We start from the raw sequence: 24,858 nt of genomic DNA on the forward strand, positions 1-24,858 counted from the left end.
CACTCTCTCTCTTTGTTTCACAATGGGTCTTAAATTACTACAACCTTAAAATATGTCTGTGTTACTTAATAAAGGTACAAACATATATATCTGAAGAGTATCAGTATTTCAATTATATCATTTTTGAGGTGAAAAGAACCTTATAAGAAACTGATTCCCTGAAAAATTAAGTAACTTCATATAAACTTATACAGTAAATGGCAACTCTAGTACTTGATCTCAAGACTTCTTGGACCAAGTTCTGTTCTTTCCATACCTTTATTTCTTAAATATTTCATCCTCAAGTCATAAAAAGACTTCACTATAGTGTTACTTTTCAATGTGTGAATAAATAAGCTTCATTTCCTTAGACCTGGAAGAAATTTTATGTGTGTTAGAAAGTAATGTCTTTTCCTTAAAATGTAAATGATTTATCAAACTCTTATTTCTTAACAATTCTAATAAAAAAAATTAGCTTTATAGTTGTGTTACTGGTTTGTTTGGGAACCTGATTGCTGAAAGCTTGAAGTATACCCGGTAATGAAGCTTTTATCAGGGAAACTGTTCACCTGCTACAAGCAGTGCCGTTCGTTACTCTCAAGTGGGGTTAGTTTGCATTTGGCCTGTTTCTTGTCAAAGCTCATCCCAAAAGACGATTTCACAAAACGTGAAGGATGTAAATGGCCATGAACGATGAGCCATTCAGAAATACTTTCAACATCTGTTTTTCATTTTCATGAACTTATTTGCTTTAAAAACATTAACTTTTTAAAGGATGTGTTGTCTAGATGACCATTTAAGTTTTTTCTTTATGTTATTTTTTTAAGCCATCAGTTGGTCTTTGACTTGATCAGCCTGATTTGAGTTCTTAAAGAATTAAGGAAGGGCTAATGTTTACTGAACACTAGTTGTGTGCCAGCTCCTGGACTAATTACATAGGTACTTGGCCTACATCTTTATTTAATCCTCACAAGATTTCCATATTGAGAAATGACTGTATTTAACTGTAACCTATGGAAAGTGACTGGTTTTATTCTTTTCAGAGCCAAGACTCCAAACTAGTTTCTTGTCACCTCATGAGGTATCAATATTTTGTTCTGAAAGGCCTAATTGAGCTTAGATATTGACAGATCGATACCGGGATTTCTAAGAGTTCATTAGGGTTTTGTATGTTGCTTCTAGCTGTGTTTAGTTTTGATCTGGTTTGTCCTGTCACTTTGAATTTAACCAGGAGTGTCTGGAGAAAGGCATAATAGATTTTGCGCTTTTGATGACCACTTTGATGGGTTAAGTTTCTCCCTTTATTTGCCATCAGGACATGTCTATAACTGACCTTGCCACACATTGGATTTTTGTATTCAGGACATTTGATAATACCATAAAGAAGTAATTACTGATTCGGTGAACAATTAAAAGTTGATAATGTTAAGAAAAAGAGAAGAGGTAAGCTTTCTGAGAAGATGGTTTACTTTAATTAGATTGGTGAGTGATTAATATGGACAGTTGATGTGGTTGGTGGCTTTAATTGTATGCATTTAGATCTTAGTGTTTGAAGCCATTTCTCTGGTGAATGCTAATACAATGGGACATTCTTACTTTTGGCATGTATCTTGCCAGTGGTTCAGTTGATGGTTAATAATATGTTTTCTCTTTTATCTGAACCTGCTCCTTTTAATTAGTTGTTTAAAAACAGATACCTGTGTTCAGGATAGTATTTAATTTTGTTTTACTTTAAAATGTTGCTATTATTTGAAATGTGTTTCTTAAAAGTTTGGTAAAACTTATTACACATAGGCCTTTATGGCGATTTTAGAAAAAACATTCAAATGAAGTACATAAATTAGAAAATTGCAATTTTGGTTAAAGATATAGCAGAGAATCAGTCGAGTTTCTTGAGGTATAGTAAAGGTGTTAAAAAACAAACCAAGCCAAATACTAATGTCCAAGTAAATCACAGTTTTAATAATTACAAGATTATTTTGCAACCATGTGTACAAATTTTGAGATACATTCTGGTTTCTCTGTTGCCATTATCAGTCAATGGTTAGCCCCAAATCCTACATCAGTATTTGCATTTGTTTGCTAGCGTGGGCTCACTGTTGTGGAGGATGCACAGACAAGAGGCCAAAGCCACATTTTAAGTGAAGGTCCGACTGAAATTTCATGAAAGCAGCATCAAGGGAAGGTACACATGAATGGCCCTCATTTCTTTCAGTTTCCTGGCTTTATTAAACATCAGAGCATGATTTCAGTACTACTACTTCATTTAACAAAGATAAAACTTCAGGACAGAGACTAAAACAGTACACTTTAGGAGCCAGCTGGGAAAGAGATAAGAATTGGCTTAGAACTATTGAAGAAACATTTCAAGCACAAATGGTCATGGGAGTTTACTAGACAAACATATGGCCAAACTTGTCTTTTCTATGCTAATAAGCACAATGTCAGCTGTCTGACTGTAAATTAAACACAGGATTCCAGCAGCATTTTAGAATTTGGCACTTCAAGAAAAGGGGAACACTACCAGTTCACTAAAGTAGTCATGGTGCCTTATTAAATCATAGTCAGTGTATAGTTTTTTAAAGTAAGTTATAGGGACAAGTTTTAGCATAGAAAAGGGAAGTTTATAAGCATTTTTATAAAGGGATATGTATTGTGGATAAAGAATAGAACATAACTGCATTAAAGTTAGATAGCATCCTTGAAGACTATGAAGTCCAAACTAAAAGACAGGTTGTCTTTTTACAAACGAGCCTAGAGAAGATAAATAACTAGTGTAGGATCACTCCACTAGTGAGTTAGGACGTTAAAGCCCAGGTGTTCTTGCTCCCAGGTTGATTTTTGCTGCCTTTTGACCTGACATGTATAAAAATCCACATGAGAGTTTCCTTTTCAGATTAATATCTGTTTAGGAAATTAGAGATCCAGTGTATCCATTTGCACTCTGACAAGTCACATGTATCACTTTTGTGCAATTATGAAATTCATTCAATTAACATTTATTATACCAGATGCTAGGCTTATAAAGACTAATAAGACAAAATCAGTGCCCAAGGAATTTGTGTCATCTAATAAGAGTAAGGACTTCTGCAATTTTGTGTAGCCATCTAGCTCCTCTTTAAGAGTATGGCTTTATTAGAAAATTTTTTAATATATATTATTGATTTTTTACAGAGAGGATGAGAGAGGGATAGAGAGCTAGAAATGTTGATGAGAGAGAAACATCGACCAGCTGCCTCTTGGACACCCCCTACCGGGGATGTGCCCACAACCAATGTACATCCCCTTGACCGGAATCGAACCTGGGACCTTTCAGTCCGCAGACCGAAGCTCTACCACTGAGCCAAACCGGTTTCCGCGGCTTTATTAAAATTTAAGTGGAGAAGATAAGTGGTGAAAGAGAGCAGTCAGGTCCTTGATATAAAAACATGCATGCAGTTCTCTAGTGTACTATCATAAATATGCTTCAAACATTTATAGCATACTGGTATTTTCCTCAACATATACCTGATCTAATTCCTAACGTCATTTTTTCATAACCTGTAATGGCCCTAAGAGATGCTATTAGATATAAGTTGGGTTAATATAAATTCTCTATTTTCCAAGAATATAGTCACTGGTAGAAGCCAGATTGAGATATCCACTGAAACTTACTTCAGGTTAGAAAAGACTTCCAGTATTTGAGGGTTCATTTGCTATGGCCTGCTTTTTGTGTATTTCTGAAATTTTTTATGTTAAAGGGGAAGAAAAGCCTTCATATTTCTTTCTTCCTTCCATTAATTCATTCAACAAATATTTGCGTGCCTACTATGTATTTAGAGTGATTACTGTTCTAAGCTGTTTAATGCAGTAGCCACTAACCACATGTAGCTATTTAAATTTAATTAAAATAGAATAAGGTTAAAATTTCAGCTCTTGAGTCAGTTATACTAGCCACCTTTCAAGTGCACCTTTCAAGTGCTAAGTAGCCACATGTGCAAGTACAGAATATTTCCATCATCACAGAAGTTTCTATTGGAGCTATGTTAGGGGCTAGAACAAAGCAAAGTCATGTCCTCATGAGCTTTATCTGGCTTAGAAATAGGGTGAAATTGGAGAATACATTGTGATACTGCAGTAAGTGCTACTTACCCACAAAAGGTAGTGCTAACGAATTTAAAGAGAGACCAGTTCATATGATCTTGGCTTTTTCTTTAGCCAATTCAGTTGTGTGGATGCAGCTTCTGAGATTTAAGATGGTTGGGGTTTGCCAAGGAAGTACAGGTACATAATCCTTATGTGCAATTCTGAAATTTAAAAAGTTCTAAAAACTCTGTTTTTTTGTTTGTTTTAGTTTGGCAAACCATTGTGGTGGCAATATCTGGTCTGAGTGGCCAATATCTGATCTGAGTGATCATATTTATTTCACTTAGTCAAGTATTCTACTATAGAAATATTAATGTGTTTAACTTTGGGACACTGCCCCAGGCTCTGCTGGGGCATTTATTGTGTATCCTAAAAATTCTGAATTCTAAGACACATGGATCCACAAGGAATTGTGGATCTGTCTGATAAAGGGACTACTACATGCAAGGGAGTTAAGGATGTATACCAGGAGTGGTTATCCTGATGAGCTGAGTTTGCATCCGCCTGAGTAAGGAGGGAAATGAGCACATGAGGAGAGGAGCAGGGATGCTGAAAAGGTAGCAGGATCAATGCATGATTGATCCTGGTGGGACTGAAGAATTATTGGAGTCTGAATCTAGAAAGACAGGTTGAGGTTTGTTTCAGCTGGGCTTTTAGTCCTCAAAGGGACATAATTACATAATATAAGTTAGTACTACCCTTTTGGTTTCTTTCTTGTGAATCCGTTTTACTTAAATTGTCTCTAGTTATGAATGACTTCTTCTTTATCCTTTTAATACAAACGATGTATTGTATGGTGCCATTAAAAGAAACCCAGAAATAGTCTTTGTTTGAGCTGGTGTCCCAAAGAATATGTAACCCCCCTCCCCACTTTTGTTTCAGATAGAAGAAGAAAAAAAGATGCACACCAGGACATTTGTCTGCTGACAAGGGGACAGAATACTAGAAATGGGAGCTGTTTGAAATTCTAAAAAGTAGCACTTTCTGTATTTTATTACTTTTGGTATGGATTGGAAAAAATGGCTTAATGCAGTCACTTAGTCTTTGTAAAGTTCATTTTAGTTGTAGGAAAAAGAAACAAGAAGCAAATTTGCAAAAAGAAATTTCTTAGTATTTGCATTGCCTAATTCTTACTCTCTTTTTTTCTTCTTCTATCTTTAAACATCAGATCCTAATACTGATAGTGATTTACCTACACCTCTAGTTAATAATTAGACCTTGGGAGACATTCTGTGTCATGCCTAATGGAATATATGGGGTTTGATGAGAAAATTTTCTGTTTTGACTAATAAATTTTAACCCAAATGGCCAAACCTTGTGAAATATTATAGCCTTTTGAAATATTTTAGAACTTGTACTGAGAAAACAGTGTTACTTTTTTCTTCAGTGAATGAATTTATTTATCATCCTTTCCAAACCACACGCCTTAGCTCTAGCTTCGGGGGTTGGGGCGGGGGCTGAATCAGACACTGGAAAAACTAATCAAATCCTTAAAGACCAAGGGCAGTGAGGCAGTTAGGCTGACTTTTTCAATGGTAGCCTCTAGCTATACATTTTCTTATTTTAGTAACCAAAGGTGGGTTATTTTAACTTCAGTATTAAGATACATTTGGATTTTATTCTCACATCTTGAGTTCCCTCCATTCTTCCCTATATAATTTTTCTTGTAATTAAGACTGCTTGCTAATCCTTTTCATTTTATAAATATTGTTGAGTAATCACTATGTGCAAGGTAGTATGCATACTACTATGGGGCTAAGAATTTGGGTCAGACTATACCCTGCCCTCAAGAAGTTTACTGCCAAGCAAAAGAGATGACATAAACATAAACAACCAGAAGGCTTAGTGAGGGGATATTGAAGAATTCAGAAGAGGGAGAAATTAATAACAGTTTGGCCGAATTAGAGAATGTTGCAGGGAGGAGGAAATGGTATTTGACTAGGTCTTCAAAGAAGGATAGATAGGATCTTAGATAGGATGGGATTGAGAGGGTGGAGGGAACTTGTGATCAGAGTATGAAGGAGGTAGTAGCAAGTCATGGAAAGGGAATAGACAGTTGTTCAAATAGAAGTTGATAATGGAGAAGATCACTTTTGCTCCAATTTATCATGGTCTAGTTTGGAAAAGTTCTGCAAATAATAGCATATTTTTCAAGTATTGTGCTTACTATTTTTGTATTTTCTTTTCTCCATTCTAATGGCTTTTCCTTTATTTCACATCTTATTTTTAATCTACTATTGAAAATCAGTAAAAAGGAAAAATAGAATTATGCTTGTTCATTGTTAGCAGCTGTAGTGATTTAGCTAAGGAAGGTGTTGAATTTTGTTGTTTTTGTTGTGTTGTTGTTGTTATTTTGTCCTAAATGGGATTTTGGAATTACAACTATTATCTGGTGCTGAAAATATTTCTATTTATCAAATACTTACATTTTTGTTCAATGCTTTACTTTTATCATTGTTTAAAATGCCAAATCAACTTTATAAGGTACAATTATTGCTACTTTATAGATGAGGAAACTGAGTCTCAGAAGTACAATAACTTGTCCCAAATCACACAGCTACTAGGGGGTATAGCTGGAATTCAAAACTCAGATATGTCAGACTCCAAAACCATGGCATTATTCTTGCTCCTTGATAGATAATCACAGTTATATTGAACTGTGCAGCACACATACACATGCAATTGAAAGCTGCTGTCTAGAAGCATTAGATCTTAGGAAATGGGAGATGGAAACCTGTGACTATGATTTGACAAACCTATTTTATAAATAAGGTATATTTAAATAGAAAACAATGTTGAAATTGATGCAGATATTTATATTACAGAAATGTCAAGACATCTTTCTTACAGTAAAAGAACCAACTCAGAGATACCACAGAAAGGGCCAGGGTATGAGGGGTGGTTAGAGAAAGCAAAAACGAACCAACTTTTTCCTTTAGGAAATGAGACTCAAGAGGGAGGATAGATCTACATTATTTTAACAGTAAAATAATGAGAAATGTTTTAATATCTTTTCATTCAGTTGCATTAAATAGTTTTTTTTCTTTTGTTTTAAAAAATATATTTTTATTGATTTCAGAGAGAAAGGGGAAGGGAGAGAGAAAGAGAGATAGAAACATCAATGCAGAGAGAGAATCATTAACTGGCTGCCACCTGCACGCCTCACACTGGGTACTGAGCCTGCAACCCAGGCATGTGCCCTAGCCTGGAATCCAACTTAAGACTCTTCATTCCACAGGCTGACACTCTATCCATTGAACCACGCAGGCTGGGCAGTTTTTTGTTTTTTAATCCTCACCTAAGGATATGGTTTTATTGATTTTGGGGGGGGAGGGAGAATGGGAAGAGAGAGAGAGAAACATTGATGTGAGAGAGAAACATTGATCAGTTGTGTCCCATACACGCCCTGAATGGAGATCAAACCCCCAACCTACAGATTACACTACGCTCCATCTGAGCCACCTGGCCAGGGCTGTTTTTGTTTTTTAAATTCAGGTACTCTTGAGATAGTTAAATGAAAAAAGTAATTCTCACCCACTTAAAACAAACCACCCAGTTCTCTAGGTCCTATGCAAGATCCTTTAGAAGGAGAATATTGTTTGGGAGGAGGAATTGCTAAAAATGGTAATGATAAAAACAAGTACCGTATTTTTCGGACCATAAGACGCTCCGGACCATAAGACGCACCAGTTTTTAGAGAAGGGAAATGAAGAAAAAAAGATTCTGAAACAAATAGTGTCCTAAAATATTTTATGTGCATTAAAACCCAACATCACAGTCATAAACACATGTAATCAACCCTGTAAACTAGTAAACAGCAGCATTTAGAACCATTTTAGAGCCGGGCAAGCACACAGAGACCACACAGAGCCGGGCAAGTAAAAAAACTTTTTTTAAAAAGTATATGTGTAGGCTATATTTGGACCATAAGACGCAGGGACTTTTCCCCCCCACTTCTGGGGGGGGAAAAGTGCGTCTTATGGTCTGAAAAATACGGTAGGTCCCTGAGTTGTTTAGGTGGATAGTTGTACTTTGGATTAGAATCAGGGTATTAAATAATGTAATCCTTTTGTTTAAAAACAATGACAAGGAGTGTGTGTGTGTGTAATAAAGTAAACAAATATTTTATCTTTTTTCCCCAGAAATAATTCCCCTCACCCCGTGTGTATATTTTATTACATTTTTTTATTGATTTCAGAGAGGCAGGGAGAGGGAGAGACAGAAACATCAATGATGAGAGAGAATCATTTATTGGCTAACTCCTGCACACCTCACACCAGAGATTGAGCTCACAACCCAAAAACATAGTGTGTTTGTGTGTGGAGAGGTGCATATAAGAAAGGTTTCCCTGAGGAAGAGATGATTATGCTGAAATTTAATGAAGGAGTAGAGAAGGAGTAGGATATAAGCAGGTAAACGGTTAGGGATGCACGTTCCAGGCAGTGCGTGTACACAAAAGGACTCTGTTGGGAGTGAGCCTGGGAGCATTTCAGGGATAGCGCACACACTGGTGGGACTGGAGTTGGAGGTGGAGGGCTAGGCTGGAGAGGTAGATAAAGGGCCAGACTATGTTGGGCCTTTAGGTTGTAATAAGAATTTTATCTTCTGGCATATTTACTTTTTTTAAGTATTACTCTGACTATAATGAAGAGAGCAAAATGGAGAGGGGGGAAGAGTACATTTCACTAAGGAAATTATACTAAGGCAGGTGAAATCATGTCTGTTTTATTCTTCATTATTTTTCTAGTGTGTTGAATAAGTATTTATGGAATAAATGAAGAAAATAAAGTCTGCCCAGCTGGTGCGGCTCAATGGTTGAGTGTCGACCTATGAACCAGGAGATCACGGTTAGATTCCTGATCAGGGCACATACCCAGTTTGCGGGCTTGATCCCCAGTGTGGGGTGTGTAGAAGGCAGCCAATCAATGATTCTCTGTTATCATTGATATTTCTCTCTCTCTCTCCCTCTCCCTTTTTCTCTGAAATCAATAAAAATATTTTTTTAAAAGAAAATAATAGCCACTGAAACTTGTTTGGCTCAGTGGATAGAGTGTTGGTCTGCGGACTGAAAGGTCCCAGGTTCGATTCTGGTCAAGACCATGTATCATGGTTGTGGGCATATCCCCAGTGGGGGGTGTGCAGGAGGCGGCTGATTAATGTTTCTCTCTCATCAATGTTTCTGACTCTCTGTCCCTTTCCCTTCTCCTCTGTAAGAAATCAATAAAATATATATTTTTAAAAAGAAAATAATAGCCTGTATAGGCTTTGGAGATAGAGAAAAATGGACAGATTCCTAAATTAGTGGGTTATAGATATAAGACTTGGAGATAGATTAGATATTGAGCATAGGGAAAAGGAATTCTAGGGATGACTCTTAGGTTATTGAAGCCTTGAGAGTAGAATGAAACTCAGGGAAAGCTTATGAAGTGATAAGAAAAAAAAGCTTGAAACTGACTCTTGAGGAATGTTAGCATTTAATGTTTGAATGTGGAGCAAAGCAAAGGAGGTGCCTCAAAGATTCTAAGAAAAGTGTTTTAGGAAGGTGAGAATGTCTAGACTTCTTGCTGCTTCAAGAAGTCTGGTAAGATGAGTAAAGATAGATGTTCATTAGATATGGATATCTGGAATTCTTGACATACGTTGTTTCAGTATAATAATGGAGGTAGAAATATTATGACAGTATAGAGTTGGTTGAAGAATGAATAGGCAATGTAGAAAAGAAACAGAAAAAGTTACTCACGATGAGTGGATCATTTTGTAGCAATTTTGTACTATAGGCATGTACAGTAATTCCTTCCCAGCTATTTGAAATTATAGTATATGTGGATTTATTTTTTGTACACTTCAAATATAGTATATAGAAATTGCATATGACTCCTTTTGGGAATAATTTGAAAGACTGGAGAGCTGAGAACAAAACAAAAATGTTGATAAAGTAGAAGGCAGAGCAGAAATAGATATATTTTCACTAAGAATTCTTATGGGAACTAGAGAGGAAGCTGAGGGAAGAGTAAATCCAGGACTTGTGAGTCTGCTTTTTGTTATCTCTCAATGACAGAGGGACAGAAACACATGTGAGAGGCTTTGACTTCACTTCTTTCATATGCTCTCTATGTATTGGGGAGAGAGTTTGAGAAATCTTGACTCAGCAAGGCTAAGTGAGTTAATTAGAGGGTTGCCTCAAGCTTTTTTTTCATCTCATGCATCTTTGGTTATGAGCCAGGGAAGCCTGAGAGGTATGAATCAATAATTATGGGTCGCACATTCTGAAACCCAGGGAATATGTGGCCATAAAAACAAATGCTTTAAAAATTCTTTGGATTTTTGCCCTAACTGGTTTGGCTCAGTGGATAGAGCATTGGCCTGTGGACTGAAAGGTCCCAGGTTTGATTCTGGTCAAGGGCATGTGCCTTGGTTGCGGGCATATCCCCAGTAAGAGGTGTGTAGGAGGCAGCTGATAGATGTTTCTCTCCCATTAATGTTTCTGACTCTCTATTCCCGCCCCCTTCCTCTCTGTAAAAAATCAGTAAAATATATATTTTTTAAATTATTTGGGTTTTAGACAAGAGTGCCAAAACAATTCAAAGAATAGTTTTTCAGCAAACGGTGCAATTGGATGTCCACATGCAAATGAATGAGATTGGACCCCTACCTCACACCATGCACAGAAGTTAACTCAAAATGGATTATAGATCTATATATAAGAGCTAGAACTATAAAATGCTTAGAAGAAAACTTAGGAGTAAATCTTTATAACCTTGGTTAGGCAATGATGTCTTAGATAGAACACCAGAAGCACAAATGACATGAAAGAAATTGGACTACAGCAAAATTAAAAACTTTTCTACTGCAGATGATGCCATCAAGAAAGTGGAAAGACAACTCACAAAATGGGAGTTGATAAGGGACTGATATCTAGAATATATAAAGTACTATTGTAACTCAACAATAAAAAGACAACCTAAAATTAATTAAAGAATGGGCAAAGCATCTGAATAGACATTTCTTCAAAGAAGATATACAAATGGCCAATAAGCACAGGAAGATACTCAACCTCATTAGCTATCAGGGAAATGCAAGTCAAAACCATAGAAAGATGAGATAATAATTTACACTCACTAGGATGGCTATCATCAAAAAGTAAGATAATAACAAGCGCTGGCAAGGATACAGAAAAATTGGACCTCTCAAACATTGCTGGGAACACTAAGTCATGCAGCTACTTTGGAAAACAGGCAGTTCCTCAAAATTTTAAACATAGCAATTTCATAAATGAAAGAATATATTTGTACAAAAATTTGTAATGACTTTATAGCAGTATCTCTCTATATAAAAGCCTAGTATGCAAATTGTTCCCTTGGGAGTTTGACCAGGAGACTGGGAGTTTGATCTCTCACTTTGTCTGTGTACTGACCACCAAGGGTGGTGTGGAACAAAGGAAGTCCCCGGCAGGCAGCCAGCAGCCGGAAGGCCCCAATTGGCCTTGATCGCCAACCAAGCCTGGGGACCCTACCCATGCACGAATTTCCCGCCTGGCCCCTCCCACCACAGCTCCTGGTCCTTTGTTAGCCGGCAGCCTGCTCCTGCTGCTGCTGCTCCCACATGCTGACAGCGCTGACCCCATCACACCCACTGACAGCATGGAGCGATTGGGGCCTGTGCCAGCAGCGGGTGCAAGTGGGGCTGGTGCCAGTAGTGGGTGTGAGTGGTGGTGGCTTCTGTCCCAATCACTCCTCAGGAGCCAGGGCAGGTGGAGAAGCCCTCAGAGATGATCAGGGCCGGTAGCCACCACTTGCACCCACTGACAGCGCTGAGTGATCAGGGTTGGTGCCAGGTGCTGGCAGCAGGTGTGAGTGGCAGCTCCAACTTAGGCTGTGGGTGCGAGCGGGGCCAGTGCTGGCAGCAGGTGCAAGTGCCACATGGGACCACATGGCGTGGGAACAAAGAATTTCCAGTAACCTCTACAGGCTCACCCTGATCACAGCGATTGGCCTTGGTCTGGTGTCACTGCTCACCTCTCCACTATCCGCTGTGGCCAACGCCCACCATGTTCCACACTCTGCTACCTACTGCCAACGCTCACCATGTTCTGTGCGTGCCCCCTGGTGGTCAGCACACATCATAGTGACCAGTTGTTCTGCTGTTTGGTCTATTTGCATATTAGGGTTTTATATATATAGATAGATGTCCAGAATGGGCATATCATAAAGACAGAAAGAATAGTGGTTGCATAAGGCTATGAAAATATATGGCTGGGTGTCCTGGGTATGACAGCTAATAGATAGGGATAGGGATGAAAATGTGAAAAAAGAAATGTGGTGATGATTGCATAACTCTGAATTTACTAAAATACACTATATACATTTTTAATGGATAGGTTGTAAGTGAATTATATCTCAGAGCTGTTAACAATTATTTGTATTATCTGCAGCAAATAAAAATAAATGTTCATCAGTATCTTTCTAGTATATTGTCATGTTTAGAAAACAGAAAAATATTATAAGGGCTTTTATCTGTATTTTCTCAATCCCTCTCCTCTTTTTCCCCCTTGTAGGAATTGTAAAATTTCTCAGTGTGAATTTGCAGACTGGGAAGATTTTTCAGAAACATCTATATCTTTTCTCTGAGCATTGCTGAATGAATACTGACACATTCTTCTTGGCTTCTCCATTGCCTAAGAAATGTTATAATAGTAGGGTGCTAAGAAGTCCTAGAGGGTAAAAACTTCCTATACTTTTATTTATTTTCCTAATTACTCACATATTTAAAAATAATATATACTGTTGATATGTCAATTTTAGTCATTTATCAAATCATTTCTTGATTTTTGGTAGTGAGGCCCTAGCTCTCCTATATGCTTTTCCTCCACACTTCACTTCTCCATTCTCCATGTACATTGTCAAGAGTTTTGTGAAAACAAGTGAGTGTTACACTGTTAGGACTAAATAAATATTCACAAGTAATAGACTGTAATTACATTTCCTCACAAATTTGTTTTCTAGAGCTAATTCTACCTGTTTTAAAACAATCTGCTTTGTTTCCTGTTTATTTCTTGGTATTCCCCCCCCCCCCCCCCCTTACTCAAAATGCCTCAGATATATAAAATAACCTTTTACTTTCCCCTCCTCCTGTCTTTTCCCCGGAGACCTTCCTCCAGAGTTCCCTGGACTCTGTTCCTTCTGGAACGGCTACTGGGCCACTGTCATCTGTGGTCTTGCCTTAGCTTTTTTCCTAGTTAGACCTGCTTCTGAGCATCTCATTCTTTTTCTTTCTTGCTGTATGCTCTCATTTTACTGAAGCACAACTTCCTGTGAAAGGAGTATGTGGAGAGTAAATTGTTGAGGCCCTGCATGTGTGAAAATGTCTTATGTAACTCTCATACTTGGTTAACACTCTGGCTGTGTATGGAATTTGAGGTTGAAAGTCATTTTCCTTAGAATTTTGAAGGCATTGCTCAGCTGTCCTCTGGTATCTGCTGTTGCTATTGAGATGTCTAATTCCATTTAGATTTTCATTTCTTAAATGACTATATAATTTATTGCCAAAACTGGGACACTTGAGCTGCTTGCCTCGAAAGAATACTAGGATAGCAGCATAAACTTGGACTCTCTGGGGTAAACTGGAACATGTGGTCACCCTCTTTAATATGTGACCTGTTTTTCTCTAGTCATTTAGGATCTTCTCTTCACTTCTTGTGTTCCACATTTCACGATGATGTGTCTTGGGAAAATCTTTTTTCATTCACTGTACTAGATCTTTGTAGGTTCATTCCTGTCCTTCAATTTTGGGAAATTCTCGTTATTTCTTAAATAATGTTCTCCCATCCTTTGTTAGTCAGATATTTGACATTCTGGATTGTCTTCCAGATTTTTTTTTCCTCACAAAAAAGCAAGGGGATATTATCTTTTCACCTTTTGGTTTTGTATCTGAAAGATTTTTGTATATTTATCTTCCAGTCATTCTGTTGAAATTGAATTTTTTCTGTTTGTATTTAATTTCTTGTTTTACATTTTTCCTCAGCATCCTGTTCTTATGGAATTGTATTTTTTCCCCTTCCTCCTTTCTTCTGTGCCACCTCCTCAACCCCCACCCCCCACCATTGCTTTCTTGAGTCCCTTTTCTTTTTTTCTGTTTGTTTTGGTCTATGTCTGAGGCTCTCTTCAGATGCTGATGATCCTTAACTGTCTCTTCATATTTAAGAGGAAGGCATTAAAAAATACCTCTGAAAACTGATCATAGCTTTTTGGCTCCTTTATAATTGTGCTGTGAACTCACCTCTTTTGGTTGGAATATTCTCAAATGTCAGAACTTGGACATATTATTTTCTGGGGAGGGAGAACATGGATCAGCCCTGCAGTCTCTCCAGAAAGGACTCCTCCTGTGCTCTGCTGCCTAGATGGTTTAATATGTGGGTGCTAACATTCTGTGCCTAGGGTATGGGAAGGAAGCCGAAGGACCCGGAGAGGAGCACAGTGCCTTTTTCTTATGCCTCATCCCAGGCTTCTGTGCCTTCTATTTCTCTGTCTGGAGCTTCTGTGGCTCAATTTTTCCAGAGAATAAAACTTCCTTAATGTCTTCTCTCCCCCCCCATCCCCCTACCCCCTTCCAGTGAGAGGAAGTGGTGAGGGGGTAAATGGAGAGGGCCCAGTAGTTCTGCCCCCTCCCCTTCCCCACCTTTCATGGTAACTGCCACTCCAAGAGCTCGTCCTCCCTAGGCTTCTGTCAGCCTAATTAGCTCCACCCCCACCTTATTCCCTCTGGGTGCTTGAGTGATAACTTCCTTTTACTCCTCCATCTCCTGACTGTCTTTGAAAAATTTATGAAAATCTGCTCTCATTAGCTCTCTCTTTCTTTTCTTTCTTGTGGGTTAATACATTTATTTTATTCCTCTACTGTCTTTTAGAGGCTTGAGAAGGGAGAAGAAATAAACTAATGTGTTCAATCTGCCATTTTTAACTGATTCTGGCATACATTTTTCTAGGGAAAGTATTATAAATGCTGATTAGATGCTGCATAATACTAGCAATGCTATTCCTCATGTATGTTGTTATGGATTAAATAGGCTTCTGTGGGCTGACCTGGAAACCTAACTCTATGATTTTCCCCTAGAACTCGAGAACAATCTAGCTTTTCTGAGTTGACTCTCTGGAGGAATTATAACAGGCTAGAACAAAAATATTTCACACATCGCTCCATTTCCCAAGTCACATAGAAAATTACAAATATTGTGTCATCATTGTCAAAATTAAAAGCTCCAGTAACTGTAACCAAAACCTGAATTTTAATGGAAAAGTTTGTTCATAAAAGTTCAGCTTATAAAAATTGTACTGAGAAGCAAAATTGAATTCTTCAGCAATATCCCTAAAGCTTCATTTTTTCCCCTGAAACTTTTCTGAAAGCATTTTCCTAATTAAATTCAAACCCAGTGCAAAATAGTAATACCCATGGGAATAGTTTACTTGTATTTTCTTGCTACTTTTTTTTATTACTACCGTACACACAACAGGATCTTTTGAAATATTGGATTGAATAAGCAAGACAGCCATATAGACCAAGAATACCATCTGCCTAATCACGAATGACTAAGAATAGCCACATAAAGCACTTAAATGCAAACCAGCCTATGTAAAGTACCCAGAGTGCTGGAAAGTAAACATGCACCATCCTGGTGTTTGGATTGCAGAGGCCACTGCAAGTGTAATGGATCCACTGCAGTGTGCGGCTCCTGTTTTCAGCCTCTGGGAAGGACATATGGGGCTTTCTTCCAGAGGATCACCCCTTTTGTGCTGGGGCAGCCTTCCATGAGCACTTGCTCCCAGTGGCCATGACAGCCCCAGTCTCAAGGGATCAGAGCTGATTAGGAAAACCAGGAACAGTTGTAATTTCTTATGTGGCTGGAACAAGGTAAGGGCAGTGAGATGCGGTCATCCCATTATATTTTATTTCTCTTCTTTTCCTTCTTTATTTAAAAATATTTATTTTTATTTCTTTTTATTACTAATCTCTCCCTCTTCTCTCTCCCAACCTTGCTTTTGACAACATATTGACTAGGGACCAGAAGCCCATTTTTGCTTAGCCTTAAGGGCAGCTGTTTACAGAGTAGCAGTGTTACAGAGGTTTACTATGTCGTATGTCTGTGTAACACTGGATTTGGATCTTGTATTTAGCTGCCAGAAGTGACTGTGATGAAGTAGGAGAGATAAACTGATAGATTGGCTGCCAGAAAGGTGTTGGGAATCAATCAGATAAACAGGGTAGAGAAATAGCTTGCTGTTTTCTAGTGATAATAAACCAGTGGCCTCTGGTCCCCGCATTTTAAACGTAATTGCTATAGTATTAGTGTCTAAAATAAGCAAATGAAAAAAAACATCTCAGGCAGTTCTTTAATTGCAATTGAGATATCCTTTTCCCTTTTGGGAATTAATATTTTTATAAATTTGTTTTATTTCTTCCAGTGCCTACTTATACAAATGAAATTGAGAGCATGAACTACTTTCATAGGAATTTATTCCTCCTCCTCTATTCTCCCACAGACTTGAGTTATTTAACTTGGTGAAATATTTATATTGCTGCCATGTCTCTATGAAGCAATTACTTATTATTGTGAAGAAACAAGTTTTATAGTCAAACCAGTATTATTGACAGATGATTAGCAGGAACTAGCTTATTTTGGTGTCTTCCCTTAGATTTTTCATAGAAAATTTTTAGAATTTTAATCTCTGTTCCTATTCTCCTGCATACTTATAGCACTTGAATAGGGGAGATGATATGCAGTTTTATTATTGTAATTTAAAATTCTCCTCCTTTAATGTTTACTTTTTAAATCCATTGCTTCTCTTTACCTAGGACCTTAAGACGCAGTGCAAATGGTCAGGTCTGTGTAAAAGATAAAGATGTAGACTCTGATTGCATGCAGTGGACTACCCAGGATTAAGAGGAGAGTAGAAGAGGTGGATAGAGTTCCTATGAAGTTAATTGTATAGGATGAGAGACCAGTTTTCTGTGTTGTATTTGAAATGTCTTCCTTTAGGTTCCCTCTTAAAATTATTGTGGCTGTGAATGTGTTTGTGTCATATATGGTTAAATCACTTAATAGTTAGCAAGGTAGAGTACTAGCTATGGAAAACAAGAGAATGAAGTCCACACCTTTAATTATATAAAATAAAGGCTTTTGCCTGAGGAAGACCTTCCTGACTACTGGAGATTATAGGTCAGAAGTTAACTATGTACCATGATCCTATTGGTGAGAAGCTGATGCATCTTCCTTTTTGCCACATAGCCCTTCCCACCTGACCTTTTAAAGATTCTCCATTGATATCGATGAGGTGGACAAAACTAATCATAAAAACAATGAAGGGGATGTTGCAGATTCATTGATCCATTTGGAATGAACTGCAGTATAATAAGTCTTCCAAATGGACTTCTCTGTTCTCAGCTATTGCTCTAGCCACCTTTTTAAGAATATATAAATATGGAATGGGTTAATGGGAATTCAGTCATGCTCTTGCCATTGGGTTGTCCCTTATTGATTGTAGTTTTAGAGATGTTACTGTGCCATTCAAAACTCCTACTGTGCCCTTTTAAAGTTAGTTGGTGCTGGGAGATAATAAATAAACCAGTTGCTTTATTTTTCCCCCTAGCTCCTTCGAGAACTCATAGAACGGAAGACCAGCTCGTTGGATCCCAATGATCAGGTGGCCATGGGAAGGTAATTTAGATATGGCTTTTTATTTATGCAAGCAGCCTACATAATATTTCTCTCTTTGATTTCCTTTAATTCTGCCTCCAAGGTAATGATTGGCCCTATGATTATAAAAGTTGAGTAAGATTATAAGAGCTAGAAAGACAAAGTGATGGAAACCCTAATTCTTTACCCTACATTCCCTTATGTGTAGTTTGTATAAGAGGTTATAAATATGTATTTGTTCTAGGTTTGTTTTTTAAAATCCTTCTTATGCTCTGTGCTCTCTGATTTGGATTGTGACTGTACCTGTATCAGTCTCTGACCAGTGGATAAAAGAAACCCCAAATGTGTGCTCTCAGCTGTCAGATATGGCACTGTGTACAACAGGTTCCTTGCTGGTAGTTGAATCTGCTTTGTTAGAGTCTGCCCTAATTTAGACCTCCACCCCTCAATAAAAGCTTCAGCACAATTAGAAATGGAACGTGGCAGCATTACCCAGATGTCAGGGGAGAATGCAAAGTAGTGAAGGAAGGCCCTTGTGTGTATGCTTCATCCTGTGGTTGGAAAATAAAAAGGGCATTTAGAGTGCTACCTAATGAATAGTGTACATTTAAATAGCCATGAGCCATAATTTGCAAAAGCCTGAAAGGAAACTAAAGCTGCAAGTGCCAGAGTAGATTCTGTGCAGAGAAACATTTGGAGAATGCAAAGAAAAATTTTGTGTTGATGAAATAATTTTGAGTAAAACATTATTTGAATTTTAGGATAGGATGTTGTTGGTATTTTGTGTCTCCCTGGAATGTTATAGAGAGCTGTTCACTATAAATTTAATGTGATAGCATAAATTGTATTTAAGTGGTGATTATATTGTACATTTATCTCACTTTACAATAAAATAGATTATGGTAATTAAGATTATATTAAGATTACAGTAATTGGATTTCCCTAGGTTCTTCCCCCCCCCCCCCCCCCCCCCCGTTGAATTTCCATTGTATAAATCAGGTAAGATGACGAGCTGCTACCGTTGGTTTTTCCCCATTTGTTCATATGAGCAATTTATGAAGATTTTTTTTTTTTAGCCCAGTATCTTTTATTTGAAAAATTAATTCCTTTTAATCAAAAATGATTGTAGAAAATGTAAATCGTGTTTGGATCCTGATTCAAACAAACTGCAAAATTGAGACAATCTGGAAAATTTGAAGACTGACTGAATATTTGATAGTAAGGAATTATTGTTAACTTTTTTTAGATGTGACAGTGATATTGAGCTTATACTGGGTGGAGGGGAGGAGAGCCCTTACCCTTTAGCAACACATTCCGAAATATCACAAGTTAAATAAAAAAAAAGTAAAGTTACTGTAAAACTGGTATCAGTAGTGGATAATTATTTTTAAAATTAGCAAAAATTGGAAAACACAAGAAAAAACAGTTGGCTATTAACAAAGGCAAAATTAGATTTAAAGAATTCATGTGTTTAAACCACACCAGGATTTGCAATTTTAGTAATAGAACTTGCTGCACAGCTAAAACATTAAAAGCAAACCCAAGCAGCTATACTCAATTTGATAGGTTTTTCTACAGACTGGTAGATTTATTTAGTGCTTGTCACAGCAGTTCCAAATACTAAGGAGCATTGTTAACCAAATTTGCTGTAGAATTTCCCAGCTGCCATTTGTTTTTTTACTATTGCACAAATCCTCTTCAATTGATTAGTCACTTTGGCCCCAGACTATCTTGAGGAACTTCATGTAGGTTGATGATTTCTTTCTGCAGGGTTGTTAGTGGGAAAAATTCCAATTTGTCAATACGTATAACTATTTCTGTTAGTGATGATGCATAACATTGCTTGTGAATCTCCCAGGCAGTGGCTTGCAATCCAGAAGTTACGAAGCAAAATCCACAAGAAAGTAGATAGGAAAGCCAGCAAAGGACGGAAACTTCGGTGAGTTACTTTTCAGAAAAAATTTGAACCTATTATGTTAATATCTCTCTTTTGCATTTTTGCCTGTTATGTCATTTTACTATTTCTTCTGGTGATTCTGTTTTTAAGGATCAGGAAAATAACTGAAATATTTGAAACTTTTTTCTGACCTAATTTCCTTACTCAAAAATGGAAATAATGGTCTTATGGGTTTGGTTTTTTTTCTACTTTTGTAAATGGGTAGGTCATGTAATATCTGCAATTTTCTGAAGGAGAAATAAGTAAACAAGGCAAGATAGTTGAAATGTCTTAGTTTTAAAAGGTGATTTCTGTAGAATGCTATAAAATTTTTGGTTTTGGAGTCTTATTTAGAATAGGATTTATATTGGTTCATTTCATGATGCTATACATGTACACACTATGCTAAAAAGTTATAATTAAAGATTCCAGAGAATGTTAACAATGTGCTTAAATGAGATAAGAAATATAATTTTTATGAGAAAGCCAAGAAATTTCTAACTATAGGAAAACTCCCAACCCTGTGATTTCTTTAAGATGTATTACAAATATGCAGAGAAAAAAAGGAATGAGAATGGGAGTGTTTTAAATTTATGCTTTTAGATTTAGATTCCTTGTAACTATATGTATTACATTATATCATTCACACAAAGCTTCAGTGACAAAGAAACTACTTGTAATTCAGGTGCATGTTGAAAAAAATTCTTAAACTCATTGTATTAGGACAGTTTTAAGCAGGTGGCTAATCCCACATCCTTATTAGAGCCTGCCTGTCATTAAATTCCCTTTGGACAAATGTGGATCTATCTCATTTTTAAATACCTTCAGAGAAGCAGATTTCACAACTACTTTAATGAACCTTTTTGAGTGTTTAACAGAACTTCTCAGGAAATGCTTATTTTTCGATAACTTTGCAGAAATTACCTTTTTTCACATGTTGAAGTTTCCAAATCTTCATAGCTCCCCAGGATTGTTTTTAGAGTAGTGGTTAAGAGCATGTACTCGAGAGCCAAACGGCCAGAATTTAAATCCCAGCTTTGACATTGACTAGTAGTTACTTTGGGCAAAACGGTTAAACTATCTGTGCTAGTGCCTTCATCTGTAAAATGGGGGTGATAGTAGTACTGGATTGTAGGATTGCTGTGAGGATTAAGAGAGTAAATATATGTGCTACTCTTAGAACAGTGCCAGGTACATAGTATAAATATTTGCTGCCATTATTACCATCATTATTGTTGTTATTATTACACTAAGACTAGGCCTGTCTCCTGCTCTAGTGTTCATTTACTTGCTGGTTCACATGCATGCCTCTATTGTACATGTTTCTTCTATACATGCCACCTCTGTACGGACTTGCAAAAGAAAGTTACTAATAGTACTTTATAATTGGCCAAACTTATTCTTTAATTTTGAGATCAATTTTTATCCAGTATTGTGCTTTAAAAATTATATAGCTGTATGAGGCAATATATGTTTTCTAGAGGGAAGAGCCCAAGATTTCAAATTAGAAGACTTGGGTTCAAATCCTGGCTCTGTCTGGCTATATAATTTTGCTTATTCTTTATTCTCTGGGCCTCACTTTCTCACTTATTAAGTGGAGATAATAATCCCTACTTTAAAGATTTGGTATGATATTACTTTAGCTGTAAGCCTTCCTCCAACTCCATCAGTTATTCCCTTATTCTCCTCTCTATTGTCTCATAATATCTTATACCATGTATTAAATGCCTGGTTTGTGGGTGGATCTGTTTTCCCCATTGCACCATGAGCTTAAATATAAAGGACATGTGCAAATTAGTTTAAAAATTTTAGGTTGCAAATAAAGCAAATCTATTTAAACTAAGCAAAAAACAACAATATTTGGTTTGAGGATTAAAATAATGTACAAATGCCTGGTACATAGTAAGCATTTGAAAGTGTTGGTTTATTTTGTTTCTCTTGTGTGTATCTATTGGCATTCCTGTTGCAAATATATGCTCTTCAAAAGAATTAAGAGAAGAAAATAATGCCTTTTCTACATATTTTACTGTTACAAATTTTAAAACTATTGGTACAAGTAGCTATAGTTGTGTGCCTCTTGAGAGCAATAATTATGCTGCTTTATTCTTTAAGACAATTCCATCCTTATTATCTGCTGTAGTGCCTTATAGACATTAGTCAGCCAGAAAATGTTTTTGGATGATTATGACAATAAAATGAACATGCTCATCAGGTAATGAGAAATGGCAGTGAGTCTAAACATAATACAGATTAAGAAACCTTGATGAGTGTTGGAGAAGTGAGCATGGCAAACACCTCAGGAGAACTACAGGTCTGTTTTCCAAATCAGAATGAATTTATCACCCTAGCTGGTTTGACCTGCAGACTGAAGGGTCCTGGGTTCGATTCCAGCTAAGGGCACATGCCCATGTTGCGGGATCAGTCCCACGTGGGGGGCGTACAGGAGGCAGCCAATCGATGATTCTGTCTCATCATTGATGTTTCTGTCTCTCTCTACCTCTCCCTTCTTCTCTGAAATCAATTTAAAAAAAAGAAATATATTTAAAAAAATTAATTTATCAGAGTTGTTATTTATTAGGTTAAAATTTTAGAAAAAGGATTTTGTTTTAATAGCAACTGCTTTTTCTTATATTTATTAAACCTCATTAAACTGTTCTTCAGAGGTACATGTTACTAATATATTTCTGTGTTTTTAGCATTTTGATAATGATTAAAATTATAAATCCAGAGGCATTTGACATCTTATTCTGACAACAGGCAAGCAGGAGATAGACATTCTGCTTAAAGAGGACTAAACATAAACAGATAAAAAGGTTTTTTTTTTAAAAAAAGATAAGGGTTTCTTCTGAAGTTCTAGGAGCAATGTTAGGAGCTGGGGAATACACATTCTACCCTCAAGGGGCATGTAGTCTGGAGACATGGTAGACAATTAGCCAATAAGTGATGCTGTGTGGAAAGTGCTATGGTAGAGATCATCCTGGTACAGGATTCCCTGACTCACTCTGGGGGAACTCAGACTCCTTAGGGAGACTTTCTGTAAGGTGCAGCATCCACACTTCACACTGAGCAGTCTAGGAACAGTTAGCCAGTGAAAGGCCAAAAAGAATAACGTTTGCAAAGATGTGTCTAGAGAGTATACATGGCCATTTGGGGAATTGCAATTAATTTGGGGAGAGACGTAAAGTGAATGTGGAGTAGGAAATGAAGCTGTTTAAGTAGTGAGTGCTAGATCATAGCCAGTTGAAGAAACTTGGACTTGACTCTGTAGGCTGTAGTGCGTCATTTAGGACTTTAGGCAGAGGGATGTTATTACATTTCAGTTGCATTTTAGAAAGATGAAAGGAGATAAAGAAAAGTGAGAACGTTAAGAGTTGACTCTCAAGTTTTCAGAAGGAAGCTGCAAGAAGAAAATGATTTTTGTCTTTGAGGGAGGGAGTAGATTCAGTTTTTTAATGTGCTGAATTTAACACAACCTTGAGAAATCCAGGTGCAATGTGGGGTCCTAGCTTGGACCCTAGAAAAGAGAAAGGACATTGGAGTAAACACTGGTGAAATTTGAATAAGGTGTATAATTTAGTTGGTAGTATTATACCAGTGTTAATGTCCTGATTTTGACAATTATACTATGTTTAGGTAAATTATTAACATTACAGGAAGTTGGGTGAAATTAAACATGAATCTCTACTCTATGTTTGCAGCTTTTCTATAAGTCTAAAATTGTTGTAAAAAGGAAAGTAATGAATGTGGTCATGTGTTTTGGTTTTTCAGTTTTGTCATCTGTATTCACCTGGCTCTCTACCATAAATATGAGGGATGTGATCAGAATCAGAGGATGATCTTAATTGATAGCAATAGTGATAACTAACATTTATGAAATTCACTCTTGAGCCCTGCAGAGATAGAAGAAGCACAGGCAGTGATGCTAAACTGTCTAGGTTTGAAATCTGACTCTCCCACTGATTGCCCTTGAGACCTGGGGCACATAACTTTATATCTCTGAGCTGCAATTTCCTCTCTGAGGAATGAAGTAAAAGTCACATCTCATAGGTTGTTGTGCAGATTAAATTAGCTAATTCATGTAAAGTGGTCAACAATATACCCAGCATTACAGAGCTAGTTCCTATCAAACAGGGATTTGAGCTAATTGGTCTGATTCCAGAGCCCATGCATATAACCTCTGGATGTTGAATTGTTTCTCTGGCAGGACCAAGTGGCCATAGCAGGCGCCAGAATGACAGTTGGGCTACATTAGCATTCTGCCCTGAAAGATTAAACCAAGTGGCTCACGCTAGATGAGAATATTATGAATTCTTCCTTAAATTAAATCTCAACTAGCTGTCATAACTGATACGAGGTTCTATCATTGAGCAAGCTTTACGCTTTATGGTATGGTTGGAAAGATAAGATTTCCAGAAATGTCGTAACAACAATGAACATTACATTGTGGAAATATTAGTTGAAATGATAGCAGGTCAGTGGCATCAGCCTGATCAGACTGGGCATGGCACCTTCCTGGTTGGATACTGGAAAATAATTTTAAAAAAAGAATATTTTGGCCTGACTGGTTGAACATTGTCCTGTGCACCAAAAGGTTACATATTTGATTCCTAGTCAGTGCACATACCTGGGTTGAGGGTTTGATCCCTGGTTGAGGAGCATATGGAAGGCAAACAGTGTTTCTCTTACACTGATGTCTCTCTCTCCTGCTCCCCTTCCTCTCTCTAAGCATCTCCTTGGTGAGGATTAAAAAAAAGAAAAAAGAATATTTTGATTTTTAGAAATAATTATAACTATTGATTATCAGTATTTTACGCAGCAGTATATATAAGTGGATTTGACTGATTTAATCAGGATCTGTAATGTAAATGAATTAAATTTTCAGGTCTTTAATAATGAGATGTCTACTGTGTTTGTCTCTATTCTTCTGCACAAAATTACACTTATCTTTTCTTAGTATGGTTGGTAAAAGGTGTTTTAATACTAAAACATGCATTCATCCTCAGCAGTACTAAGATTAGATGAAATACATTGCTTTAAGCACATATTACTAAATGTCTTTAATCTGATTACTTCTGTACGCTTGTCTTTCATCATGCAGTTAATAGTTACTATATTGTATTACAGTGTAAAG

General features: G+C 37.0%; 1 protein-coding gene across 1 annotated transcript in view; it reads left to right on the top strand.

Moving 5' to 3' along the window:
• The window catches only part of AATF (apoptosis antagonizing transcription factor), an 80,556-nt gene that overhangs the window by 35,763 nt on the left and 19,935 nt on the right, over positions 1–24,858 (top strand). Inside the window, exons 9-10 of the mRNA XM_036451696.2 lie at positions 17,745–17,812; positions 19,650–19,730. Of these exons, the coding sequence (XP_036307589.1) occupies positions 17,745–17,812; positions 19,650–19,730 (149 nt within the window). The remainder of the gene's footprint in view (positions 1–17,744; positions 17,813–19,649; positions 19,731–24,858) is intronic.

Source organism: Pipistrellus kuhlii, unplaced genomic scaffold (genome assembly GCF_014108245.1).
Source record: "Pipistrellus kuhlii isolate mPipKuh1 unplaced genomic scaffold, mPipKuh1.p scaffold_m20_p_22, whole genome shotgun sequence".
In the NCBI taxonomy this organism is placed as follows: Eukaryota; Metazoa; Chordata; class Mammalia; order Chiroptera; family Vespertilionidae; genus Pipistrellus; species Pipistrellus kuhlii.